Source organism: Crinia signifera, chromosome 1 (genome assembly GCF_055691185.1).
Source record: "Crinia signifera chromosome 1, ASM5569118v1, whole genome shotgun sequence".
NCBI lineage: Eukaryota > Metazoa > Chordata > Amphibia > Anura > Myobatrachidae > Crinia > Crinia signifera.
The window spans coordinates 296,205,247-296,225,435 of NC_139217.1; the positions used below are offsets into that span (position 1 = coordinate 296,205,247).

The 20,189-nt window shown below is 40.4% G+C and overlaps 1 protein-coding gene across 5 annotated transcripts in view; it reads right to left on the minus strand.

Annotated features, from left to right (window-relative positions):
• Positions 1-6,299: 6,299 nt before the first annotated feature.
• Positions 6,300-20,189, minus strand: part of KDM4C (lysine demethylase 4C) — a 494,625-nt gene continuing 480,735 nt past the window's right edge. For all 5 annotated transcript variants that reach the window (XM_083185981.1, XM_083185980.1, XM_083185982.1 and 2 more), the window contains exons 20-22: positions 17,737-17,856; positions 10,917-11,009; positions 6,300-7,542 (exon numbers count right to left, since the gene is read on the minus strand). In XM_083185981.1, coding sequence (XP_083042107.1) covers positions 7,366-7,542; positions 10,917-11,009; positions 17,737-17,856 — 390 coding nt within the window. In that variant the 3' untranslated portion in view covers positions 6,300-7,365. The remainder of the gene's footprint in view (positions 7,543-10,916; positions 11,010-17,736; positions 17,857-20,189) is intronic.

Here is a 20,189-nt window from a genome sequence, read left to right on the forward strand (position 1 = left end):
AGGGATCACGTGACATTGTTGACATCTGCCATGTGGACATTCATACTGTCCACATGTTCATAATGTCGACATGTGAAATTTGACACTCTCAGAATGCAGACCATTCGGATTTAGCTGCCACCCGGCAATAAGGAAAGGACAGGGTTAGGCAGCTGGGGATTAGGAACAAGTGTGTATGGGGGGGGGGGGGGGGATGAAATAGGTATTGATAAAACAAATGAAAATAAAAAAGGAGACCTATGGAGATGGGGGGGGCGGGTGGTGGATGGCAAGAGATATGCAGGCAACTCACAGTGTTCATAGGTGCAAGGGATATCCAGAGAAAATGTCCTGCGATGAAGTGGCTGCGAGAAGGTGGACGCAGTCATGCAGCCACTTAGTTGCATAATGTGTTCTCTGGATATCCCCTGCACCTACAAACACCGCGGAACATCTAGTGCAGAGACCATTCCACGGGACTGCGCCATTCACTGTAAGTTGCCCGCATATCTCTGGCCATCGTCTCCTTCCCCCTGTTCCCCGTAATAGTCATATATGGACATAAACTCTATCTCTCCCACCGTTACCGAGACTTGCACATTTTTATTTCTTCAATTGCCCATTTATTGTGTCCACCCTTTTTTATTGTCATTTGTTTAATTAATACCTATTTTATCTTATTTAACTCTCATATTGTGGGACCTACTGTAGTCCATCAATAAATTTTAAAAAGCAATTCTCTGCCAATTATCATATTTCATTGTGAACTAGTATAACAATAATTCATCTGCCCGCTCTGCCCTCTGTTGTTCCTTAGTTGTGACTGCTTGTCAATTTGCAATAGTTGTACTCAAGCTGCAGCGGACAAGTGAATGATCAATTTGTGTTGGCTACATCCTTTATTTGGTTTCAAATTTCATTGTATTTATTTTGAACCTACCGCTTTCTTAGCCCAGAGCACCGGTAGATAACCATATCCCTTACTACATTTGTGTTAACATATCTTTTTGGGAAAGATCACAAGTAAATTATGGTAGAATGTTTTCTAAAAAAGCAAAACACAGGGAACAACCAGTAAAGATATGAAGTTTAGTAAAAAGAAACACTGACCATATTTATAAAGGTTTTCACCCTTGACTACCCTTGACTGTAGAATGAATATAACTGCAATGCATCAGATTAAAATTAGAATTAATCTAAATAAATATCTGCTAATTTGGCGGAAATTTTTTGGATACAGCAGCCCAGTTCTTTGTGATTTTTACCTTAATTACTCTAATGTAATCAGGGCAGTGTCTACAATTTCACATCGTTGAGTACAACAAAACACCATCGGCAAAATGTAAAAGCCTCCGAGTTCGGTGGCCGTGAGGGATGCCAGCCGATTTTGGTGGGTTTTTTTGAAGAGGCAATCATGTACATCGCAAAACCCTGCCTTTTAAGTGATTGCCCCTTTAAAAAAACCTATGAGTTTAGCGGACATCCTGCACAGCTGCCAAACTCAGAGGCTGTTCTACAGTATTTGGCTGTATATGTGTGCTTTATTATAGGTTTGCCGTAATTGCCAAAAAAAAAATTCCATTTTAGTTAAATGTTTCACCAGATGCCTTGGATAAAGATGACACCCCAGATATCACATACACATTCGCAGTTCACATTAATACACATACAGTATAATACAACACACACACCCAACATGAACGCACATATGTACTGCCTGACCATAATTGTACAGACTCAGGCCTCCAGATGACATGATCACAAATGCACCTGGGATTAGACCAGTGTTTTTGTAACAAGTGTTTTTCTGTCAGGCAGGGTGCAAAGCCCAGCATGATCACATTTTTAATTCTGGAGTTTTTTATAAATATTTTTTATTAACCCAGTGTCAGTCAGGTTAGGTCATTATGACCTGAGCAGTTTTCACTTGTCCATATTTTTTGTAATGTAATACGAAGTTGCCAAACTTCTCAGTAGCTGGAGTTAAGACCCCTCACTTCTTGTTTTTCACCACAGCTTAGTTGGCGTGCGACAGGGAGATAGATGTGGGCAAACGTCAGAAAGGTAAATATGACACAACCTTACAGACGATGTTACAATTTCGAGCCAAATTAGTGTAGTGTTTATTCTTTACGTTTTTTTGTTACAGTATTTATGGGGTTTTTTTCAAAACGGATTGCGGGGAAAGTGAATATATTTTTATTTCTTAGAGAAATCTGCTTCAGAACAAAGTGACCATGTGACAGAAAGTGAGGTAAATGAAGATCACGTTAATATATGCAGCTAGCAGAGTGACACAGAGCAGGAGGCTTCTGACAGCGATGATGATAATATAACTTTGAGCATACTATAGCATCAAATACTGTACATTTCTTAGTATCTATTCATCCTCAGCAAGAATCTTCAAGCACAAACATAGTCTGAATTTGTCTTTTATTTGACATATTAACTTTTTTATGAGTCTTTTACCTAAAATATACCGATGGATTTACAAAATCTTAAAAAAATAAGAAATGTGGGGGTTAAACATTTCAGGGTAATTTTGACCCACCTGACTGCCAGTGTAACAGTTTTCTACTGTAGTGACGCCGGGTTAAATATCGTTCTTTAAGTGTTAGAATCATCATTTGCCTCGCTTGTTCATTTTAACAGCAAAAATAGGATTTCCACCTTTTGTTTTAATGTACTGTATAAATATAGCTAGTCACCAATAACACCATGACAACCAGGCTTCTAGTACAGCTTGGATGTGTGTCACTTAGTACTTTGGGAACTGCTGGGATTTATGATTTGCAATCTGTAAATCGTTTGAAATATGGGTACTTGTGGAGTATCACGGCTCCCATCGTATGGCATCGTATGCCATATGTAGTGGCATACGATGCGATTTTTACCGATTTTTGTTCAAAAATCGTATGCCATTGCATCGGATGCCATACGATGCCATACGATGCGATGCAATGGCACCCGATTTTGCACTGAAATGCATCAAAATGCATTGAAATGTGTAGTAAACATGTTAATTGGCCCCCAACTGTCATTTTTCACTGTGTACCACCCCCAATATCAACGCCAACCCGAAGCGTGGCGAGCGCAGCGAGCCCGCGAGGGGCGGCGGTATGCGTCCTCCGACCTTTTCATACCCCCACTATCCACGTCGGCGTGGAGTTAAGAACAGAAGGTGTGGCGAGCACAGCGAGCCACCGCGCTCGAAGCGTGGCGAGCGCACCGAGCCCCGCGAGGGGATGCGGATACCTGTGAAGCCCGCGAGGGGACGCGTATAGCTGTGAAGGTATCCGCGTCCCCTCGCCACGCTTCGGGCTCGGTGGCTCGCTGCGCTTGCCACACTTTCTATTCTCAACTCCACGCCGACGTGGATAGTGGGGGTATGAAAAGGTCGTAGGACGCGTACCGCTGCGCTCGCCACACTTCGGGTTGGCGTTGATATTGGGGGTGGTACACAGTGAAAAATGACAGTTGGGGGCCAATTAACATGTTTACTACACATTTCAATGCATTTTGATGCATTTCAGTGCAAAATCGGGTGCGATCGCATCGCATCCGATTTGATCGGATGCGATTCGATTTTTTTGCATACGATCAGCATACGATCAAGGTCGTGGGAGCCGTAATACTCCACAAGTACCGAAATATGTAATCCTTTTAAACTACAATTCATGACACATACGAAAAAAAAACAAAGAACTGGCGCTATAGGTCACACAGTATATAGCCTATATCACCAGTAGAACTGTTCTTTGTTTTTATTCGTATATGTATGTTGTTGGTAACCTTCTTACAGTCTTTGGCAGCTTTTAGGTGCAGTGCCCAAGGTGGTCTACCCTTTTCTGTTCATACAATTCCTTACAGCTAGCAGAAATGATCTTTGTAACATTCCCAGGAATTGCAGAGCTTGAAGCCAGGAAAAGCTTTCACTGAAAGGTGAGAAGGAGTCCAGGAAAATAATAAGGTACTTTTATTGGCACTGAGCAAGCAAGGCCCTTAGTACCTTGTTGATGGTTTCTATGTTGCTGCATTTTGCGAAGGGGCCCCCAGTTAAATCTTAAGGGCTCTAAAAATGTAGATCTGCCGCTGCACCCCCCAATGTCAATACATACATGCACTCACACACCCAAATGATATACTGTAAATATATTAACATATGCACCTACAGATGACATTAATACTCACAACAATGCACCTACAGTCTGTATCAACACCAGTGCAACCCTAGATGAAATTCATACACACATGCACCTCTGTATACTCTGCCCCCCCCCCCCCCCCAATTGTCAATTCTTGCACATTTTATGTATTTTAATTTTAAAATGTAGAGCAGTAGTTTCCGGCATCAGATAGCCGGCAGGTACTAGGACTCACCACAGCTGCTAGTACTACAGACACATTAGGTTAAAGCAAATGCTGCCTGTCTGCTCACTGTCTTCCAACAGATAGCGGGCAGCGAGATTGCACAGTGGCAGGAAAAATCTTAGAGACAGATGAACTATGGCTCTTGCACTGCATTGGGATCAATGAGTGCACATTCAGACCTGCTCACCCCCTCGTTAGGGAGAGAAATACTAGTAGTTCAACCTTGCCTTGTCTGCACCACATTGTCAGAAATTGATCTCACTTTGAGCAGCAGCTCTACCCCAGATCCATGTGAAGGCTGGAGTCCTGAGCCATGTCATCCTCCATGAGCCTCCAGCAGACAACCTCTGTATGTGGTCAGCCTCCCTATTTGCAGCTCATCCACCACCTTCTCTCTGACCTCTGCACTCTCTATTAGTGTCTGACTGTCTGAGATCTCCCCAGTGCCCTGGTCACAGGCCTACAGAAGAAAGTTACTGGTCTCCAGTTGCCAAGAAGAGCCCTCCAACTGCTCCATGTGCAGTCCAGAGGAGTTGGACTTTTGCCTACACCAGCAGACAGAGTGGTGATGGCTGGAACTACAGAGAGTAGCTGGTGAGACATGCAACCTATACTACCAGTGAAAACTTGGTGTGTGGCTCGCAAGGATGGCATACCCTGTGAGGACATCTTCATTTGCCTGTCATCAATAACCACCCACTCCCCAATCATCTATTCTGGTGCCCCCATTTTTTTTCTGGATCCACCTCTGGGTATACCCTGATAAAGATCACATATAAATACATTAAGATTACATTAAATCACACACATACACATCTCTACTTTCAATGGATGATTGGAGAGTAATGCACATTTTATTGATGTGCACATTATTACTCTATTGTGAACTTTATAGATACTTTTGAAAAAACCCTGTAAAGGTCTAATGGATCCATTTAGAGCAGCGGTGGGGAATCTGTGGCCCCCGGAGCTGGTCTGTGTGGCTCGCCCACCCACCCGGCAGCTGTGTAGGGATTCAAGTACAGGGGAAATATCGAGAGAGATACCAACCTCTCGCGAGATTTCCCCTGTACTTCACTCCCTGCACAGCCACCGGACCACACAGACCGGCGACTCTTAAACTGCGGCAGCCGCTGGAGCATGGGACGGCTGCCGCAGGGCAATTTGTAAGTGTTTTGTTTTTTTATATGGCCCCCGAGGCATTTTCCTCCTATTCAAACGGCCCTTGGCCCCTAAAAGGTTCCCCACCCCTAATTTAGAGTATACCAAGATGGAAAATAAATGATCCTAGGATAAACTGTCTTATTAGGTCTAAAATATGTGCTTGTTTGAAACACATTTGAACATAAATTGCAGACCACAAACCCTTCCATTTCTCCTGCAAAGTTGAACCAACAGAAGTGACTTTACCGCCAACAAAGAGTGGAATGTGGGAATCAGTATGCTGCCTATAAATTTGTATGGAACCATTGAAATCATTAACACACTGTCCTATCTGAACAGTAGCTTTCAAAATGCCTTACAAAAACAGAAATTAAAACATACTTGTCTACTTTCCCAAAATGTTTGGGAGATTCTCCTCCCAGACTCTCATGGAAGAGCAGGGTACTCTACCACATCACACCCCCTCTAAAATAACACACTGCTCTGTAATCGCCTCATGAATGAATATCATATAAACATACATAGGTTTTCGAGGCAATTTAGGTTTGTTTCTTCTTCCCCGTCCTCCCTAGAAATAATGGGTATTCCTGAGTAAAGCATAGCATTTTACCAAAAAATACATTTAGTATGGGATAGGAAAAAAAACTATAAACTAGAAGACTATCAAGTTAGGCAAAAGTGGAAGTTCCAGATGTCAGAATGGTTTGGATAGGTTACAGTTTTATTAAATACAAGCAACATTGTTATTCTAATGCTGTTTATATAGGAGACTCGTAACAATCCAGTCCATCTTAAATCATTTTATTACACTCACCCTTTTGAATATGTGTATGTACATAAGCACTATTTGCTTAACAAATCTCTGTAAAACCAGAAGTAAAATAGTGAAAAATAAAGCAGATACCAAGGACAAGAAACTGTGCGCTTGTCTGAGAAACCATTACTTATTGCTTCACAAAAATAACTTATGCATGTGGAGTGCATCTCGGAAAGGGCACTGTAGGTGAAATGCCTCACTTACTGTATACTTGGGAATCGGACTCCTCATACATATGAAAAAACAGCTTAAATGAGCCATTAGCCAACATACAAAAAATGCGGTAATTGCTCATATAAATAAAAATGCTGATCTTTAGTAGTATAAGTAACCACATTAACAGGAGGTAATTTCCTTACAATAATTGCTGGTAATGCACTCCATCCATATATAGAATAGTACGTTGCTTGGATAGCCTGAAAGAGTGCAGCCCTGAGTGTCTATAGTTTCCAAGTCTGTGTTTTTAGGACTCATCAGTTGTTATCTTAACTTCATCAAGGAAAATAAGGAGAACAATATTCTATATAGGAATAATGCATGCAGAGGGAGCTGACAAGATGGGATGATTAAGGTGCAGTAAATCACCAGTTGGAGCACTCTGGCTGTAACAGATGCGGGTTACCACCAGTGTAGACTTCCACCCAAGGCTTTTGGAGAAATACTGTTTATCTCGCTGGAGGACAGGACTGCTGGGTTGTCAAACTCTGCAACCCTTTATCTAATAGCCTTGAAATGTATGAGGGTTATTTTTGCATAGGCTACTTGCTAATATTATCCTCTGGAATATCAGCTCTCCCCTGCATGCATGGTCTTGCCCCATATATACAACCTACTGAAAAATAAGCTATAATTGCACATGCACAAACCTAAAATCCTATCAATGCAACCTTAGCAGAGGTCCTTCAGCTAAAGCTTCTTATGCATCATATATCCTTTGCATCCAGCCTGTGAGAATGTTCATCCTTCCATTTAAAGTGTAGTGCAAAACTTGTACCAAATCGGTCCTCTTGCATGGAGTCTTATGTATTCATTTATTAATGTCCCTTGCGGCACTTCTTTTGGAATGAGCTCTTGAGAAATGTACGATATCCCGGGTCATTTACATATTCGTTCTTAAACTTCACATTCAGCACTCTCTGTCTTTTCCTCTCACCTTGGATAACTTCCTCCCCGTAGAAAGCATCTTCAAATTTCATGTCTGATGCTTTGGACTGGACATAATATTGAACAACATAAGGGGAAAATGAAATGTTAGAAAAATAAATTGAATGCATTACTATTCATAAACGTAACTCCTGTAGTATATTCATGTATTACTATTAGGATACCTAGAGCACTACAGATGGTCTAATGGGCAGTATTACTGCCTCACAGCACTGAGGTCATGGGTTCGATTCCCACCATGGCCCTAACTGTGCGGAGTTTGTATATACTCCCCGTACTTGCGGTGGTTTACTGCGGGTACTCCGGTTTCCTCCCACAATCCAAAAATATACTGGTTGACTATATGGCACCCAACAAATTAACCCTAGAATGTCTGTGTGCGCGTGTACATGTGGTAGGGAATATAGATTGTAAGCTCCACTGAAGCAGGGACTGATGTGAATGTTCAAATATTCTCTTTAAAAGCGCTGCAGAATATGTGTGCGCTATATAAGAAACTTAAAATAATAATAAATATATATTGTGTTACATGCCAACAGAAATATACTAAAGAACTATCCTATAATAAAGATCTCCGTAGAGGACATTTTTTACCACATGGTACATAATAAACCTAAATGTGTTCACATTAAAACACATAACAATTCAGACTAAATACAGGCCAATCATTACACGCCTTCTAATGTATTTTAAGTACTTTTACTCAATAATGGTGGATTTCTATTGATAAAGTCTAACATAGGCACTTAAATGTGATGGAAAGTACCTATTTGCGGAGGACATTTCCAGAACGCATTAATGTGTTTTCAATAAGCATTACTTTTACTTACTGAGACATTTGTGTTTACAACAGGACATTAAGTGATAGGCAATACTTGCAGCTTCCATCAGTATGCCACGGCCTTTTTCATTACTAATTTCATAAACGGACTTCATTGCAACATACATTACTTGTTAGTATTTTAAGTAATAATGTATTTGTGAGAGTATACATTTATATGCATATATATTTACATTTTAATGCATATATATATATATATATATATATATCTCAAAAAAACAAAACAAAAAACAAACAAAGGAGCGCTCCATAGTGCAATACGTAAAGCAATTTATTTGAAAAAGCTTTTTTAAAACACACATAAAAGCAATGGGTAACGTACCCTTACTGACGGTTATCACAACCGCAGTGTTCAACAGCGTGGGGCGTGGCCTAGCGTCAACCAGCTGTATTGAGCCGTGTGAGTGTAACCTCTCCGCCTTCCTGTGTGATATCACAGATCCACGCTATTGAACACTGGGGTTGTGATCACCGTCAGTAAGGGTACGTTACCCATTACTTTTATGTGTGTTTTAAAAAAGCTCTTTTAAATAAATTGCTTTACGTATAACACTATGGAGCGCTCCTTTGTTTGTTTTTTTAGATTAATTAACCCTTCGAATCCGGGTGTTATATCAGGAGCTGCCGGTCATATACAGACCAAAGTGCAGGAATCTTGGAACTTGGGTGTCAGCTACAACCCTATCTTGGAATTGGACTATTGTGGCACTTTTTCCTGTATGTATGTATGTATATATATATATATGAAAAGCACTTATCACAACATAGTAATAACAATAGGTATTACAACATCACAGCTGACCCTGCGTTGTAATACCTATTGCTATTACTATGTTGTGATACAACTTCAATACACGTATTTTTTCAAAATTTTATTGAGTGCTGGTCTGTCTCCTTTCCCTCTGCAAGGTTGGGTAAGTGCTTTTCCTATCTACTACATTGGACCCTGCACCAAGACTTTTGCCGTGTTCACCTGAGTGCCGTTTTGAAAACCTCTTGTTTATATATATATATATATATATATATATATATATACACACACACAAAAACACACACAGATGTTTCCCTCCAGATGCATTTTTCAATCAAATGGTTGACATATTAAATATGTATCCATGCCAAAGGTTTTCTATCCACTTCTATGAATGTACTTAATTGCACAGTCCCCCTCTTGTGCGGTAAGCGGTCATGGTGTCTTCCGCACATTGTACAATACAGGTATGATAAAGCAAAGTACATTCCAGTAGAGGAATGAGCCAGGATCTCTGTTGACTCTTGGTGAAAATACCAACTGTGGCAGTACAGTGTATCAGTGGTTTGTATATTTGGAATATATATCCATTACTTTACATACAGCACAGGTTAAAAACCCACATATTTTCCATGATCTTTTAAGGTACAGTATACAAAATGATTACAAATCTGTGAAGTCACTGTTGGCAGTCACATACTGTGCTATATTGATATATTAAACAAGGGAAGGATTGGCCATATACATTACAAGAAAGAATCCTGGTAGGCCAATACACCTGTGAGGTCACCTGTTAGCCAGTGACTTTTTTGCAAGGTGTGGCTCTGCCCAGAGTAGTGGCCCCATCCACTCCCATCTCCCAAGCAAACAACCTTTACCGGTTCACAGATACCCAACACTGCAAAAAAACATCTATGTCAGTCACCCATCTATATAAATGTGACATCTTTTAAAGGAACAGGAGTGGGTGCTATTTGGGGGTTTAACATTTCTCGAATATTTGTGGTATTCAGGGAATAATGGCAATGAATTCCTTGTCTGCTTCGTTGAGGTTTTAGGGTCTTAGGTCAGTATTATGTGAAATGTGGATATTTGAGGTTTGTCAGAGCAGCTTAAAAGGACTAGGGGCCAAGAGACTACCAAGCATATTGAAAAGGAGTTGTGATGTATTAGTTCCGCCTACATTTAATTTGGTGCCGCCCATGTGAGGCCAATTCTATAAATTTTTCCAGGGCCACTTTTATTTTCCATACTGGTAACAGCCCATTCTAGTCAATATAGATAAATTTAGATGCTAAGAGTTGTTATGCATTTGTCAATTGAAGGAAACTGAAAACTGAATTTAACATAAACAACGACCTGCTGATATAAGCATTTGGTAACTTTGAATGCAGGAATATCAAGTAGATCAAGCTAAAATAGGTACATTTTGAATAATAGTTTATATGTACAATAGTTATATTTTTCTGAAATTTCTAGACAGGGCAAGTTGATTTTTCTTTAAATGTTAATATATGGTATCTTTGGCCAACAAACTATTATCTATGGATTGGAATTTCAAAGAGAACAAATACTTCACACTGTTGATTTGAAAAGCTCTGATTTTGCCAGATGATGTCACAGGGTGTAATATGCATGCGATAAAACTCAAAAGAGGGGAAATATTGATTTTCAGCTACCATTACAGTCAGCTAGAGAGTAATGAAAGCAGGAGTGTGAACTGATTATGCTTTGATACTTAGTCGTCCAATCCTATAATACATGACTTGTTTTGATTAACACCTGTATCGAAACGGTTTTGAAAAAAAATATTATTTACTGATGCTTACATAGCGGGATTTAATCTTTTTAGGAAGCTCTTCATCCAGTGTGTAAATATCTTCTCTTTTTGTGACAATTTGAGAACCATCTTCAAATTCGACCTGCAGAAAAATAAACATGTTTCTTAAGTAATTAATATTCCTAGTCCACTTTTTTGCAAAACAATAATATTTTATACATTTTTTTCCAGAATGTAGAGTGCTTAAAAGTTGAACCCATTTTGACAAAAAAAAAAGTGTTATACGCAGGTGACCATGATACTATACACTATGCTCACTGCAAGTTTTTTACTTTTAGTAACTTTGGCCAGATCTGGGTACTAAAAAATAGCGAATTAAATATTTTCATGAAAACATCTCAAAATCCTTTAAAGCATTCAGGTGATACTAAAAACACCCCTTTTCACATTATTTTAGTGAAAATAATGTTAACCATTTGAGTGCCAACATTGCTGTAAGAGGTGTGCAAAATATCCGCTAAAAATGCCAAGGCCGTAGTCGAGGAATATGAATCATTTTAGGTATTGCCGACAAAATGATCTGAAGTCAATTAACTGAAGTGTAGTTAAATATTGTGAAAAAAACAGCCACTGTGAGCAAGGCTGGCATTATTAGTGGATATTTGCCCATCTTTCACAGCAACGCAGGCACACAAAGGGTTAATAAATAGATCCCATAGTATATTAGAAAGTGACTTTTGTTTTTAGATCTATAAAAGTTGCCCCAGACCAAATGTACAAGAATAAGCTACCATAAATATGCATACCTCACAACTTTGTAATTCAGGGCAGCAGAACTTAGCAAGGCGGCATGGCCTATCCATAAGGGGGTGTGGCTTTGTGGGGATTAATGCTTTCATGAGGCCCGCCTCACGATTACATCATTATTGGGGCATTGCCAGTACTCTTTAAGCTGCTGGTCATGCCCCCAGCCCCTCTGACACCCTGAATAGATGCTGTGTGCATGTAGAGAATGGGTGACAGGAAGGACTCCCAACTGCCCACCGTAGGACACTGCCAGTCTCGCGTGGGACACAGAACAATCCCCAGTGGCACAGCAAGGGCTCCACAGCAGGGGGGAGCCGGTGCCATGGGGGCGCAGGGGTGCGGTGCAGTGACCTTTGGGAGCCAGAGGCAGAATGAATGAAGGGGGCTGTGCCTACTCTCCCTCAGCTCTTACTATGCTGCCGTTCTGCTCCCCTGCACATACCCTTGATGCCACCGCCGATGCCCGGCCGCAGTGCATTACTGGGAGTGTGGGAGGGGCCTGGTCACTTGCCTGTCACTACTGCTGGCCTGGATCTCTGCTGCTACTGCTGCCCACCCGCCATGTGCTAGTAGCTACTACCGCACTGGCATGCTGTTTTGCACTGAGCCCTGCGTACCTGCAGTCATGAGATGCCGCTCCCTCACCCTAAATTTTCAGGTGCCTCTTCCCGACTCCCACCCCATTGCGGCTGTGCTCCCCCAGCCTCAATCAGGCTGCCGCCTTTCATTACCCTTTTCTCTAAATCCATACTGCTCTGGATGCCGTCGGCTGTGTTTTATACCAACTGCCGCCCCCCACGCACACAGACATCCAGTGGTTGCACTCCCTGCCCAACACCCGCTATTTTGGTTGTGATCCTCCCTGGTGGCTGTGTCAGCTTTCATGTGTATGTCAGTGGCTATATGTCTATGTGTCAGCATTTTAGGGGAGGGCGCCAGAATTTTTTTTGGCAGGGGGACAAAATTTATAGTTACGCCACAGACCATCCTCACGAAAATGGGACAGTTCCCCAAAACATTGGACATTTGGAAGGTATGACTATTTGGGATAGTAGTAAAACTCCATCAATATCTTCTTATTGTACTTTAATAATGATTTACACCTGAATCATGGTATTTTGCATTTGTTATTCAGACTGGTTGCATTGATATTTTTATATTATATATAATGAATTCTCCTTCTGCAGCAATTACAGCATTGCAGACCTTTGGCATGCCAACTGTTAATTTGTTGAGGTAATCTGAAGAAATTTCACCCCATGCTTCCCGAAGCACCTCCCACAAGTTGGATTAGCTTGATGGGCACTTCAATGGGGTTGAGATCTATTGACTGCACTGTCCACTCCATTACAGACAGAACACCAGCCGTCTGTCTGCTTCTTCCATAAAACTGTTTTTCAGAGCAATTCATGTTTAATTGTGGCAGTTTATTTTAAAAGTCAATAAACAGAAGTGTTTAAAAATACTGGGGCAGATGTATTAAGCCTTAACAAGAGATAAATGCAAGGGTGATAAGTAGAGATAAATGTGATAGAACCGCATGCGATCCGATTTTTAAATGTACACGCACTCTGATGGGTGCTTTCAATGTTAAATGCACCCCCATTGTCAAGGTGACCCCCACTATGAACACCAACCCAAAGCGTGGAGAGCGCAGTGGTACGCGTCCTCCGACCTTTTCATACCCCCACTATCCACGTCGGTGTGGAGTTGATTGTAGATAGTGTGGCGAGCGCAGCAAGCCACCTAGCCCTAAGCATGGCGAGCGCAGCGAGCCCCGCGAGGGGATGCGGATGACTTCACATGTATTCCGCGTCTGCTCGCCACGCTTCGGGCTCATATTCCGCGTCCGCTCGCCGCGTTTCACACCGACATGGATAGTGGATGAAAAGGTCGGAGGACGCGTACCGCTGCGCTCACCACGCTTTGGGTTGGTGTTCATAGTGGGGGTCACATTGACAATGGGGGGGCATTTAACATTGTATGCACCCATCAGGGTGCTTGCACAATTAAAAATCGTATGCGATCGCATCGCATGCCATTTGCTGGCATGCGATGCAATATGTAATTGTACATTTTTCCGTTTTGACGCGAAAATCGCATACCTTATTTAATGGTATGCAATGCGATGGGCGCCGTGATAATACACAAGTACCATAAATGTCCAGCCAATCAGCTCCTTACTGACTTTTTTCAAACACAGACTGTAACATGGCAGTTAGCAGGTGATTGGCTGGACGTTTATCTTTATCACCCTTGCCTTTATCTCTTGTTAAAGCTTAATACATCTGCCCCACTGTACCTAACTAACAGAGCATAGTGCATTGCTTACTGAACTTACTGTAGCATTCAGTAGAGTTGGACATTAGAAGACACAGAGGTGCACCATTCTATTAAGGGCAAACAAAAGGGATGTACCCTGATTTTTTTAGCCCAAGCTTTTCTCTTGGTCACTTCAATTACAGAGCATCCTCTCCAAAAAAAAAACACTTTTGGGTGAAAATATTCACAATTGTGACCATGAAAACGGGTCAGTTATTAGGGATTTTTTTTCTCCAGCCAAAGTCAATAACTTTGCACTAGGACAAGTGCGTAATTTTTTTTTAATATGCTAAAGTATAATAATGAACCACTCTAAGACGTCCTGAAATAACTTTAACTAGATCGGAGCTTCTTCATGCATTTAGTTATTTTTCTCTAAAAAGCAAAACTTTAGGTGTCTTGCCGGAACAGAAGATATTGACTTAGAGCAAAATGCCTTTGCACGTTTCTTATTCAGGTCAAGTCACATCTAATATATATTATATATATATATATATATATATATATATATATATATATATATATATATATATATACTGTATATATACACACACACACACACACATATATATATATATATATATATATGCAAAGGGATTGGCGGCACTCGCAGCAGGTTTCAAAGAAGGACGACGGACACGCTGGGTGTTCTCAATGTTTCAATTCTGTATTAAAGATAGTGTTCATTCTAGCACCCGCTATCTTTGAAAACCCATGCAGTTCCTCTTTCCTGCCTGGGGTGTCGCTGTCTGCTGTGGTGTTTCTAGCACAGGTCTGGTTTGCATATCAGTGCTGATATACAGACCACACTGTGCTAAAAGCATACAGCAGACAGCAACACCCCAGGCAGGAAAGAGGAACTGCATGGGTTTTCAAAGATAGCGGGTGCTAGAATGAACACTATCTTTAATACAGAATTTAAACGTTGAGAACACCCAGCGTGTCCGTCGTTCTTCTTTGAAACCTGCTGCAAGTGCCGCCAATCCCTGCATATACTTATACAGTGTGGAGGGCACCCAGGATGTTGACCTGTTACAGAGAGTGCAGAGCAACACCTGCATGCATATATATATATATATATATATATATATATATATATGTATATATATGTAATAGAGTGCGCTAGAATAGGGTTTTAATGATACCCTATTCTAGCGCACTCTATTACTTCTATTAATCTATTTACCTACTGCCCCTTACTAACAGGGGGCTTAATAGAGGTGTTGCTGGTTTGCATTCAAAAGGTACTCTCTTCCTAATATATATATATATATATATATATATATATATATATATATATATATATATATACACACACACACATCTAATGTGTAGATGGCATGTGGCGTGAGGTGTAATTGGCATTACGGTGTGCAGCGTAATGTGTATATATATATATATATTTATATATATACACACACACACATCTAATGTGTAGATGGCATGTGGCGTGAGGTGTAATTGGCATTACGGTGTGCAGCGTAATGTGTAAGCAGCAATGGGCGGGGGGCAGCTCCAGATATTATTTTGGCAGGGAGCAGCAAAATTTATAGTTACACCACTGCTCCAAGATGAAGGGGCGGTGACATGATAGTAAGCAAACATTAACCCTTTGAGTGTCAACATCTCAGAGAGAGATGTGCAAAATATCCACTAAAAATGCCAGCGTCACTCACATAAGTATAATATAAGATTATTTTTGAATTGACATTTCAAAGTACTGTACGTTAATTAATTATTTAAGCAGAGTGTGATGTCTGTAGTGAGAATTCCCCTGCAGAGTTGGCTTCTAAGTTTAGCTCAGCATGTAAGTAACAGGAACTAGAATGGGGCTTTAAATATGTCTGTGTTTTCTGCCTCAAGAATTTCCATTTAAAATACACAGTCTGTTACAAAAGAGATAACCTCTACTGTATTATCAGTATTTAAAGTGACACATTTTAATGTAGTTGCAGTGAAAACTTTTGCATACCCATCCATCAACTTTTTTTTATTCTTTATTTAATTTCTTCCTTGTATTTGCTTCTGATTCATCCGCTAGCAAAAATTAATTGAATAGCTTTCAGCTCTTTTCAGACTGTCTGCGTGTATAAGGAGTTAGACAACCTGAGTGACACTCTATGAGATACTGTTAACTAAACCAGTGTCTACAACGCTGATTTTGAAAATGCTCATCTGAAAAAGAGAAAGGCTTCCTCCTGTCTATGTTCAAATTTAATCTAACGTGAACCTCTTTAGCAGAAAATTAGAAAAGCAATGCCGCAGAGTGTAGAAAAAACGCAAATATATCAAAACTACAATTTAAGAACTGAAAAGTTACACTTTCCCCAAAGTTTTCTCGGTTATTATTTCATATGCCAGCTTAAATGACCATTCTGCAGAGCAATTCTTTGTGTGTAATAGGAATTGTATGTGGCAAAAAGGATAAATAATTCTGGTTTCTTTTTATCAACCAAATCATTAGGTCACTAAATGTAACACGCACTGTGCTTTTAAAGGGGGCTTTATATAGAGGCTATCCATAGGAGTTCAATAAAAAGGTCAAGCACGGATTTATACAATTTAGCAATAAATGAATATCATGACTTATTTGTACAGCATTTCAGTTATATACTTTTTATTTGACATTATAGACATCAGCAAGTTAAGGTTAGCCATAGTAAATTTTAGTGGCATGCAGTCAGGTCAGTGGCTGGTGAGGCACTCGGCCAGGCTCCAGCAACCCCCTCCAGCACCAAATCAGCTGGCTGATCTCCTGTAATATATTTTTGGCTGGTGAGCAGCTCCCTTGCCGCCCACCCCCTTCCCCATTCTGACACCCCTGTTCACCGGCTCCACCACTGCTTGCTCTCTCCCTATAAAGCACTGACAGTCGGATGCAGTCACTGTCGGCACTGAATCTGCTGCCTGTGCCCAATCATATTTGTTTAAAGCATGTCCCTGAGGTAATTGTAAGCGCTCTGCTTGTCCTCACCCCCTGCTTCCAGATATTTATAATGGGCAGCAGGTGGTACCACTTTCAGTGCCTCCAAAATCCATTTAAACACTATGCAAAACTGAAAATTATGAGATTAATATAAAGAAGATACTTTTGACACAAAATATGTGTCAAAAGTATCTTGTTAATATTATTTTGGTCATTAATGACAGGGGAGGCACTGCCTTTCCTAACTGCACGTCCCTGGTAAATTTACTCTTAAATAGAGGCAGAACTCTGGGAGGCAATGGAGTCATCTGCCGCCGGGCTCCTGCTCCCAAGGGGGCACCTCTCCATCCCTGCACATTCGAATCCCTTAACTGAAAGTCGTCGATTACTCCCCCGCCAAGCAGGACCATAGATGTCACGCTGTCTAAATTTTAAACATAATATACATAACATGTATTTATTTAAGGTGGTGTGTGTGTGTGTGTGTGTGTGTGTGTGTGTGTGTTTGGGGGGGGGGGCACCAATATTTATATTGCCTCCGGGCAACTGGGACAAACTTACGCCACTGCTCTTAAAGACTATTTCAGAGTGAAATCTACCTACTACAAATAGAATGTTTTCCACTACTAGAACCTACAAAATATATTATGAAATAATTGAAAGTTTTAATGTATTTTTTTAAATGTATTCATCCTGAATATGTATAATGTTTAGGATGGATTTATAAACCATTTTACAAAAAATGTTGGTTGAAAAAGTTTTACTATGTAAGCTATAAATCAATAATAAAAAAAACATAATAAAGTGTTCATACCCGGTACATATACACTATGATATTTCCAAGATATTTTGCTCCATAAAGTAACCCATCAGGCCATTTCACTTGTACATCTTCTCCCTCTACTGGTGGTCCTAGCTTAAGGCAGTCTCTGCTCTATGGGGGAAAAAAACAATACAAAAGGTTCTGGGATTATTTTGCATGTTACTTGCCATAATTATAAAACATTATGCACAATATAGTATTTGTGACAGCCTAGAATTACTTAAAAAACACAAAAACATAAAATTGATGGTTTACAGTAAGTAGGCAATATTTCTAAAATGACAAAATATCACGTAAAACTATTAAAATACAGTATCCAGACATTACAAATAATAATATCAATAATACATATTTTAATAAATACTACATATACTGCAAAACATTAATTCACAGCTAGTATTAAAAGCAATCTTCTGTAAACAAGTAAAAAAAACCCCTGAAAACAAAGATAAAAATCAATGCATTCATACAGTAGCATCTACTGACCACAATATGGGGATGATTAAAAATTAGTGTTTCTAAATATAAACCCAGAGAAGCACAATAATATCCACATAGGAAATAGAAACAGTAACCCTTTCAGTTCCAGCATCTAGTCACACTCAACCACCCTAGCGCTAGTAGCAGATCCAATGGTGGGCCACTTTAAAATAAGAACATTAACATCGTTCAACATTCAATGTAGACCATTTTTTAATAATAAAAAAAATATTACAATTAATTCAAACATTTAAACCAGACTTTTTGAATTGCAAAAAAATTTGGGTTAATAAGGAGGAGAGGCTCAACCTAAGCACAATCTTACTTTGTGTAGTGCCTGATCAGGTATTGGGCTGATTAAGTTGCAGACTGAGGTGCCGAATTGAGGGCGTGCTGCATATTTGGCAGCCACAAAAATGAAGATCTAAATTATTCCATGTAGGCGGTGGTTGCAGGGCTTAAATTAAAGAATCATTTTAGTTATCCAGCTGTCCCAGGACAATGTTTAGGAGAGTTCTAAAAGTGATTCCAAGATAGTTGTTTTAGTTGTTTTTGGGCACTGGATGGGGGGGGGGGGCATAGGCTGTCCTACTCTTCACTCAGAGCTGGTCTGCTGCTATTTGAAATCTAGCGCCGGGTCACCAGCCAATCGGTTGGCTTGCGACTTGGCGCGAGTTTTCAAATAGCAGTCGTGCTCTGAAGACAGCCGGGAAGCGATAGCCATTCGCTCTCTGCCTGGCTGTCACACAGGCCAGGGAAACCAGGCAGTTCTTGTGGGGGCTATTTGAGGTAGGCGAGACTGTCAGCCATCTTCTCCCTCTCGCTGAGGCAGTCAGTGTCCCGCTGTCATTTGATGCCAACCCCCCTCCCGAGCCAGAGGTTGACTAGTGGGGCATCAAATGACTGCCTTGCCCCGGGCGCAAGTTTCGGCCCTGGAATAAGACTAGCATATCATAATACACATGGTTATGATATAAATATATGTGAATACTTTGATCACATGTGGTAATGTGAAGAATTCTTTTGTGTGCACCATATACTCAATTCTATATAAAAGAAAGAACAAAAAGTACAAATAGAAAAACCAAAAGTTTATTACAGTATATAAAACACCAAAAGAGGCACAGTGCCAGTTCACGCATACAAGAGATAAATTGGTGCACTCTCAGCAAGCCACCTTATTTTAACGCACTTTATTTCTGTCTCTCACTTTACTATTATATCCTTTTATATTTCGCAATTCTTAATAAATTCAAAAAAGGTTACATTTTATTTAAAATAATAGGTGCACTATATATACACGACAGCTTTCTTCTCTTCTTCTTGTTACTATAATTTATATTTGCATTAGGACTTTCTCTTGACTCAAGAATAAGCTCTGTAGAAGTGTCAAGCTAGGTACATGCTGTACCTAAATAACTGTGTGACCCAGTGACACAGCTATATGATGTAATGAAACTACATATACAGTAACAGAACAGTACATACTGCATGATTCGTATGATGGGACAAAATATCATTACATGCACCATGTAACAATACCTTGTCATCCATAGGATTGTCCCAGTGGGACAATCCCATGGATGATGGGTGTGAACCATGAATTTGGTGTACACCAGTGAGGTAACTATAGAGGGTGCAAGGGTTGCAGCTGCTATGGGGCCAGGTGGCTTAGGGGGGCCCCAGAAGCAATCCCAATGCACCCTTTTAAAAAAAGATTTTCTTTCCATTTTTTTTAATGAATGCTGAAGCGCAGGGTTCAGTGCCTGGGGGTAACAGTTTATTTACTGGAGGGAGGGGAGGAAGGCAAGAGGTGAAACCGCTTGTTCAAAACAATCCAGCTGTGTCTACCTCTATCCTGTGTTATAGTCAAATAGTGTCACTCCAGCTAGCTTCTTCTCTGTCTCCCCAACAGTCTCTCTTTTGATTTCCTTAACACTCTTTCTCCAGCTCACTCCTCTCTC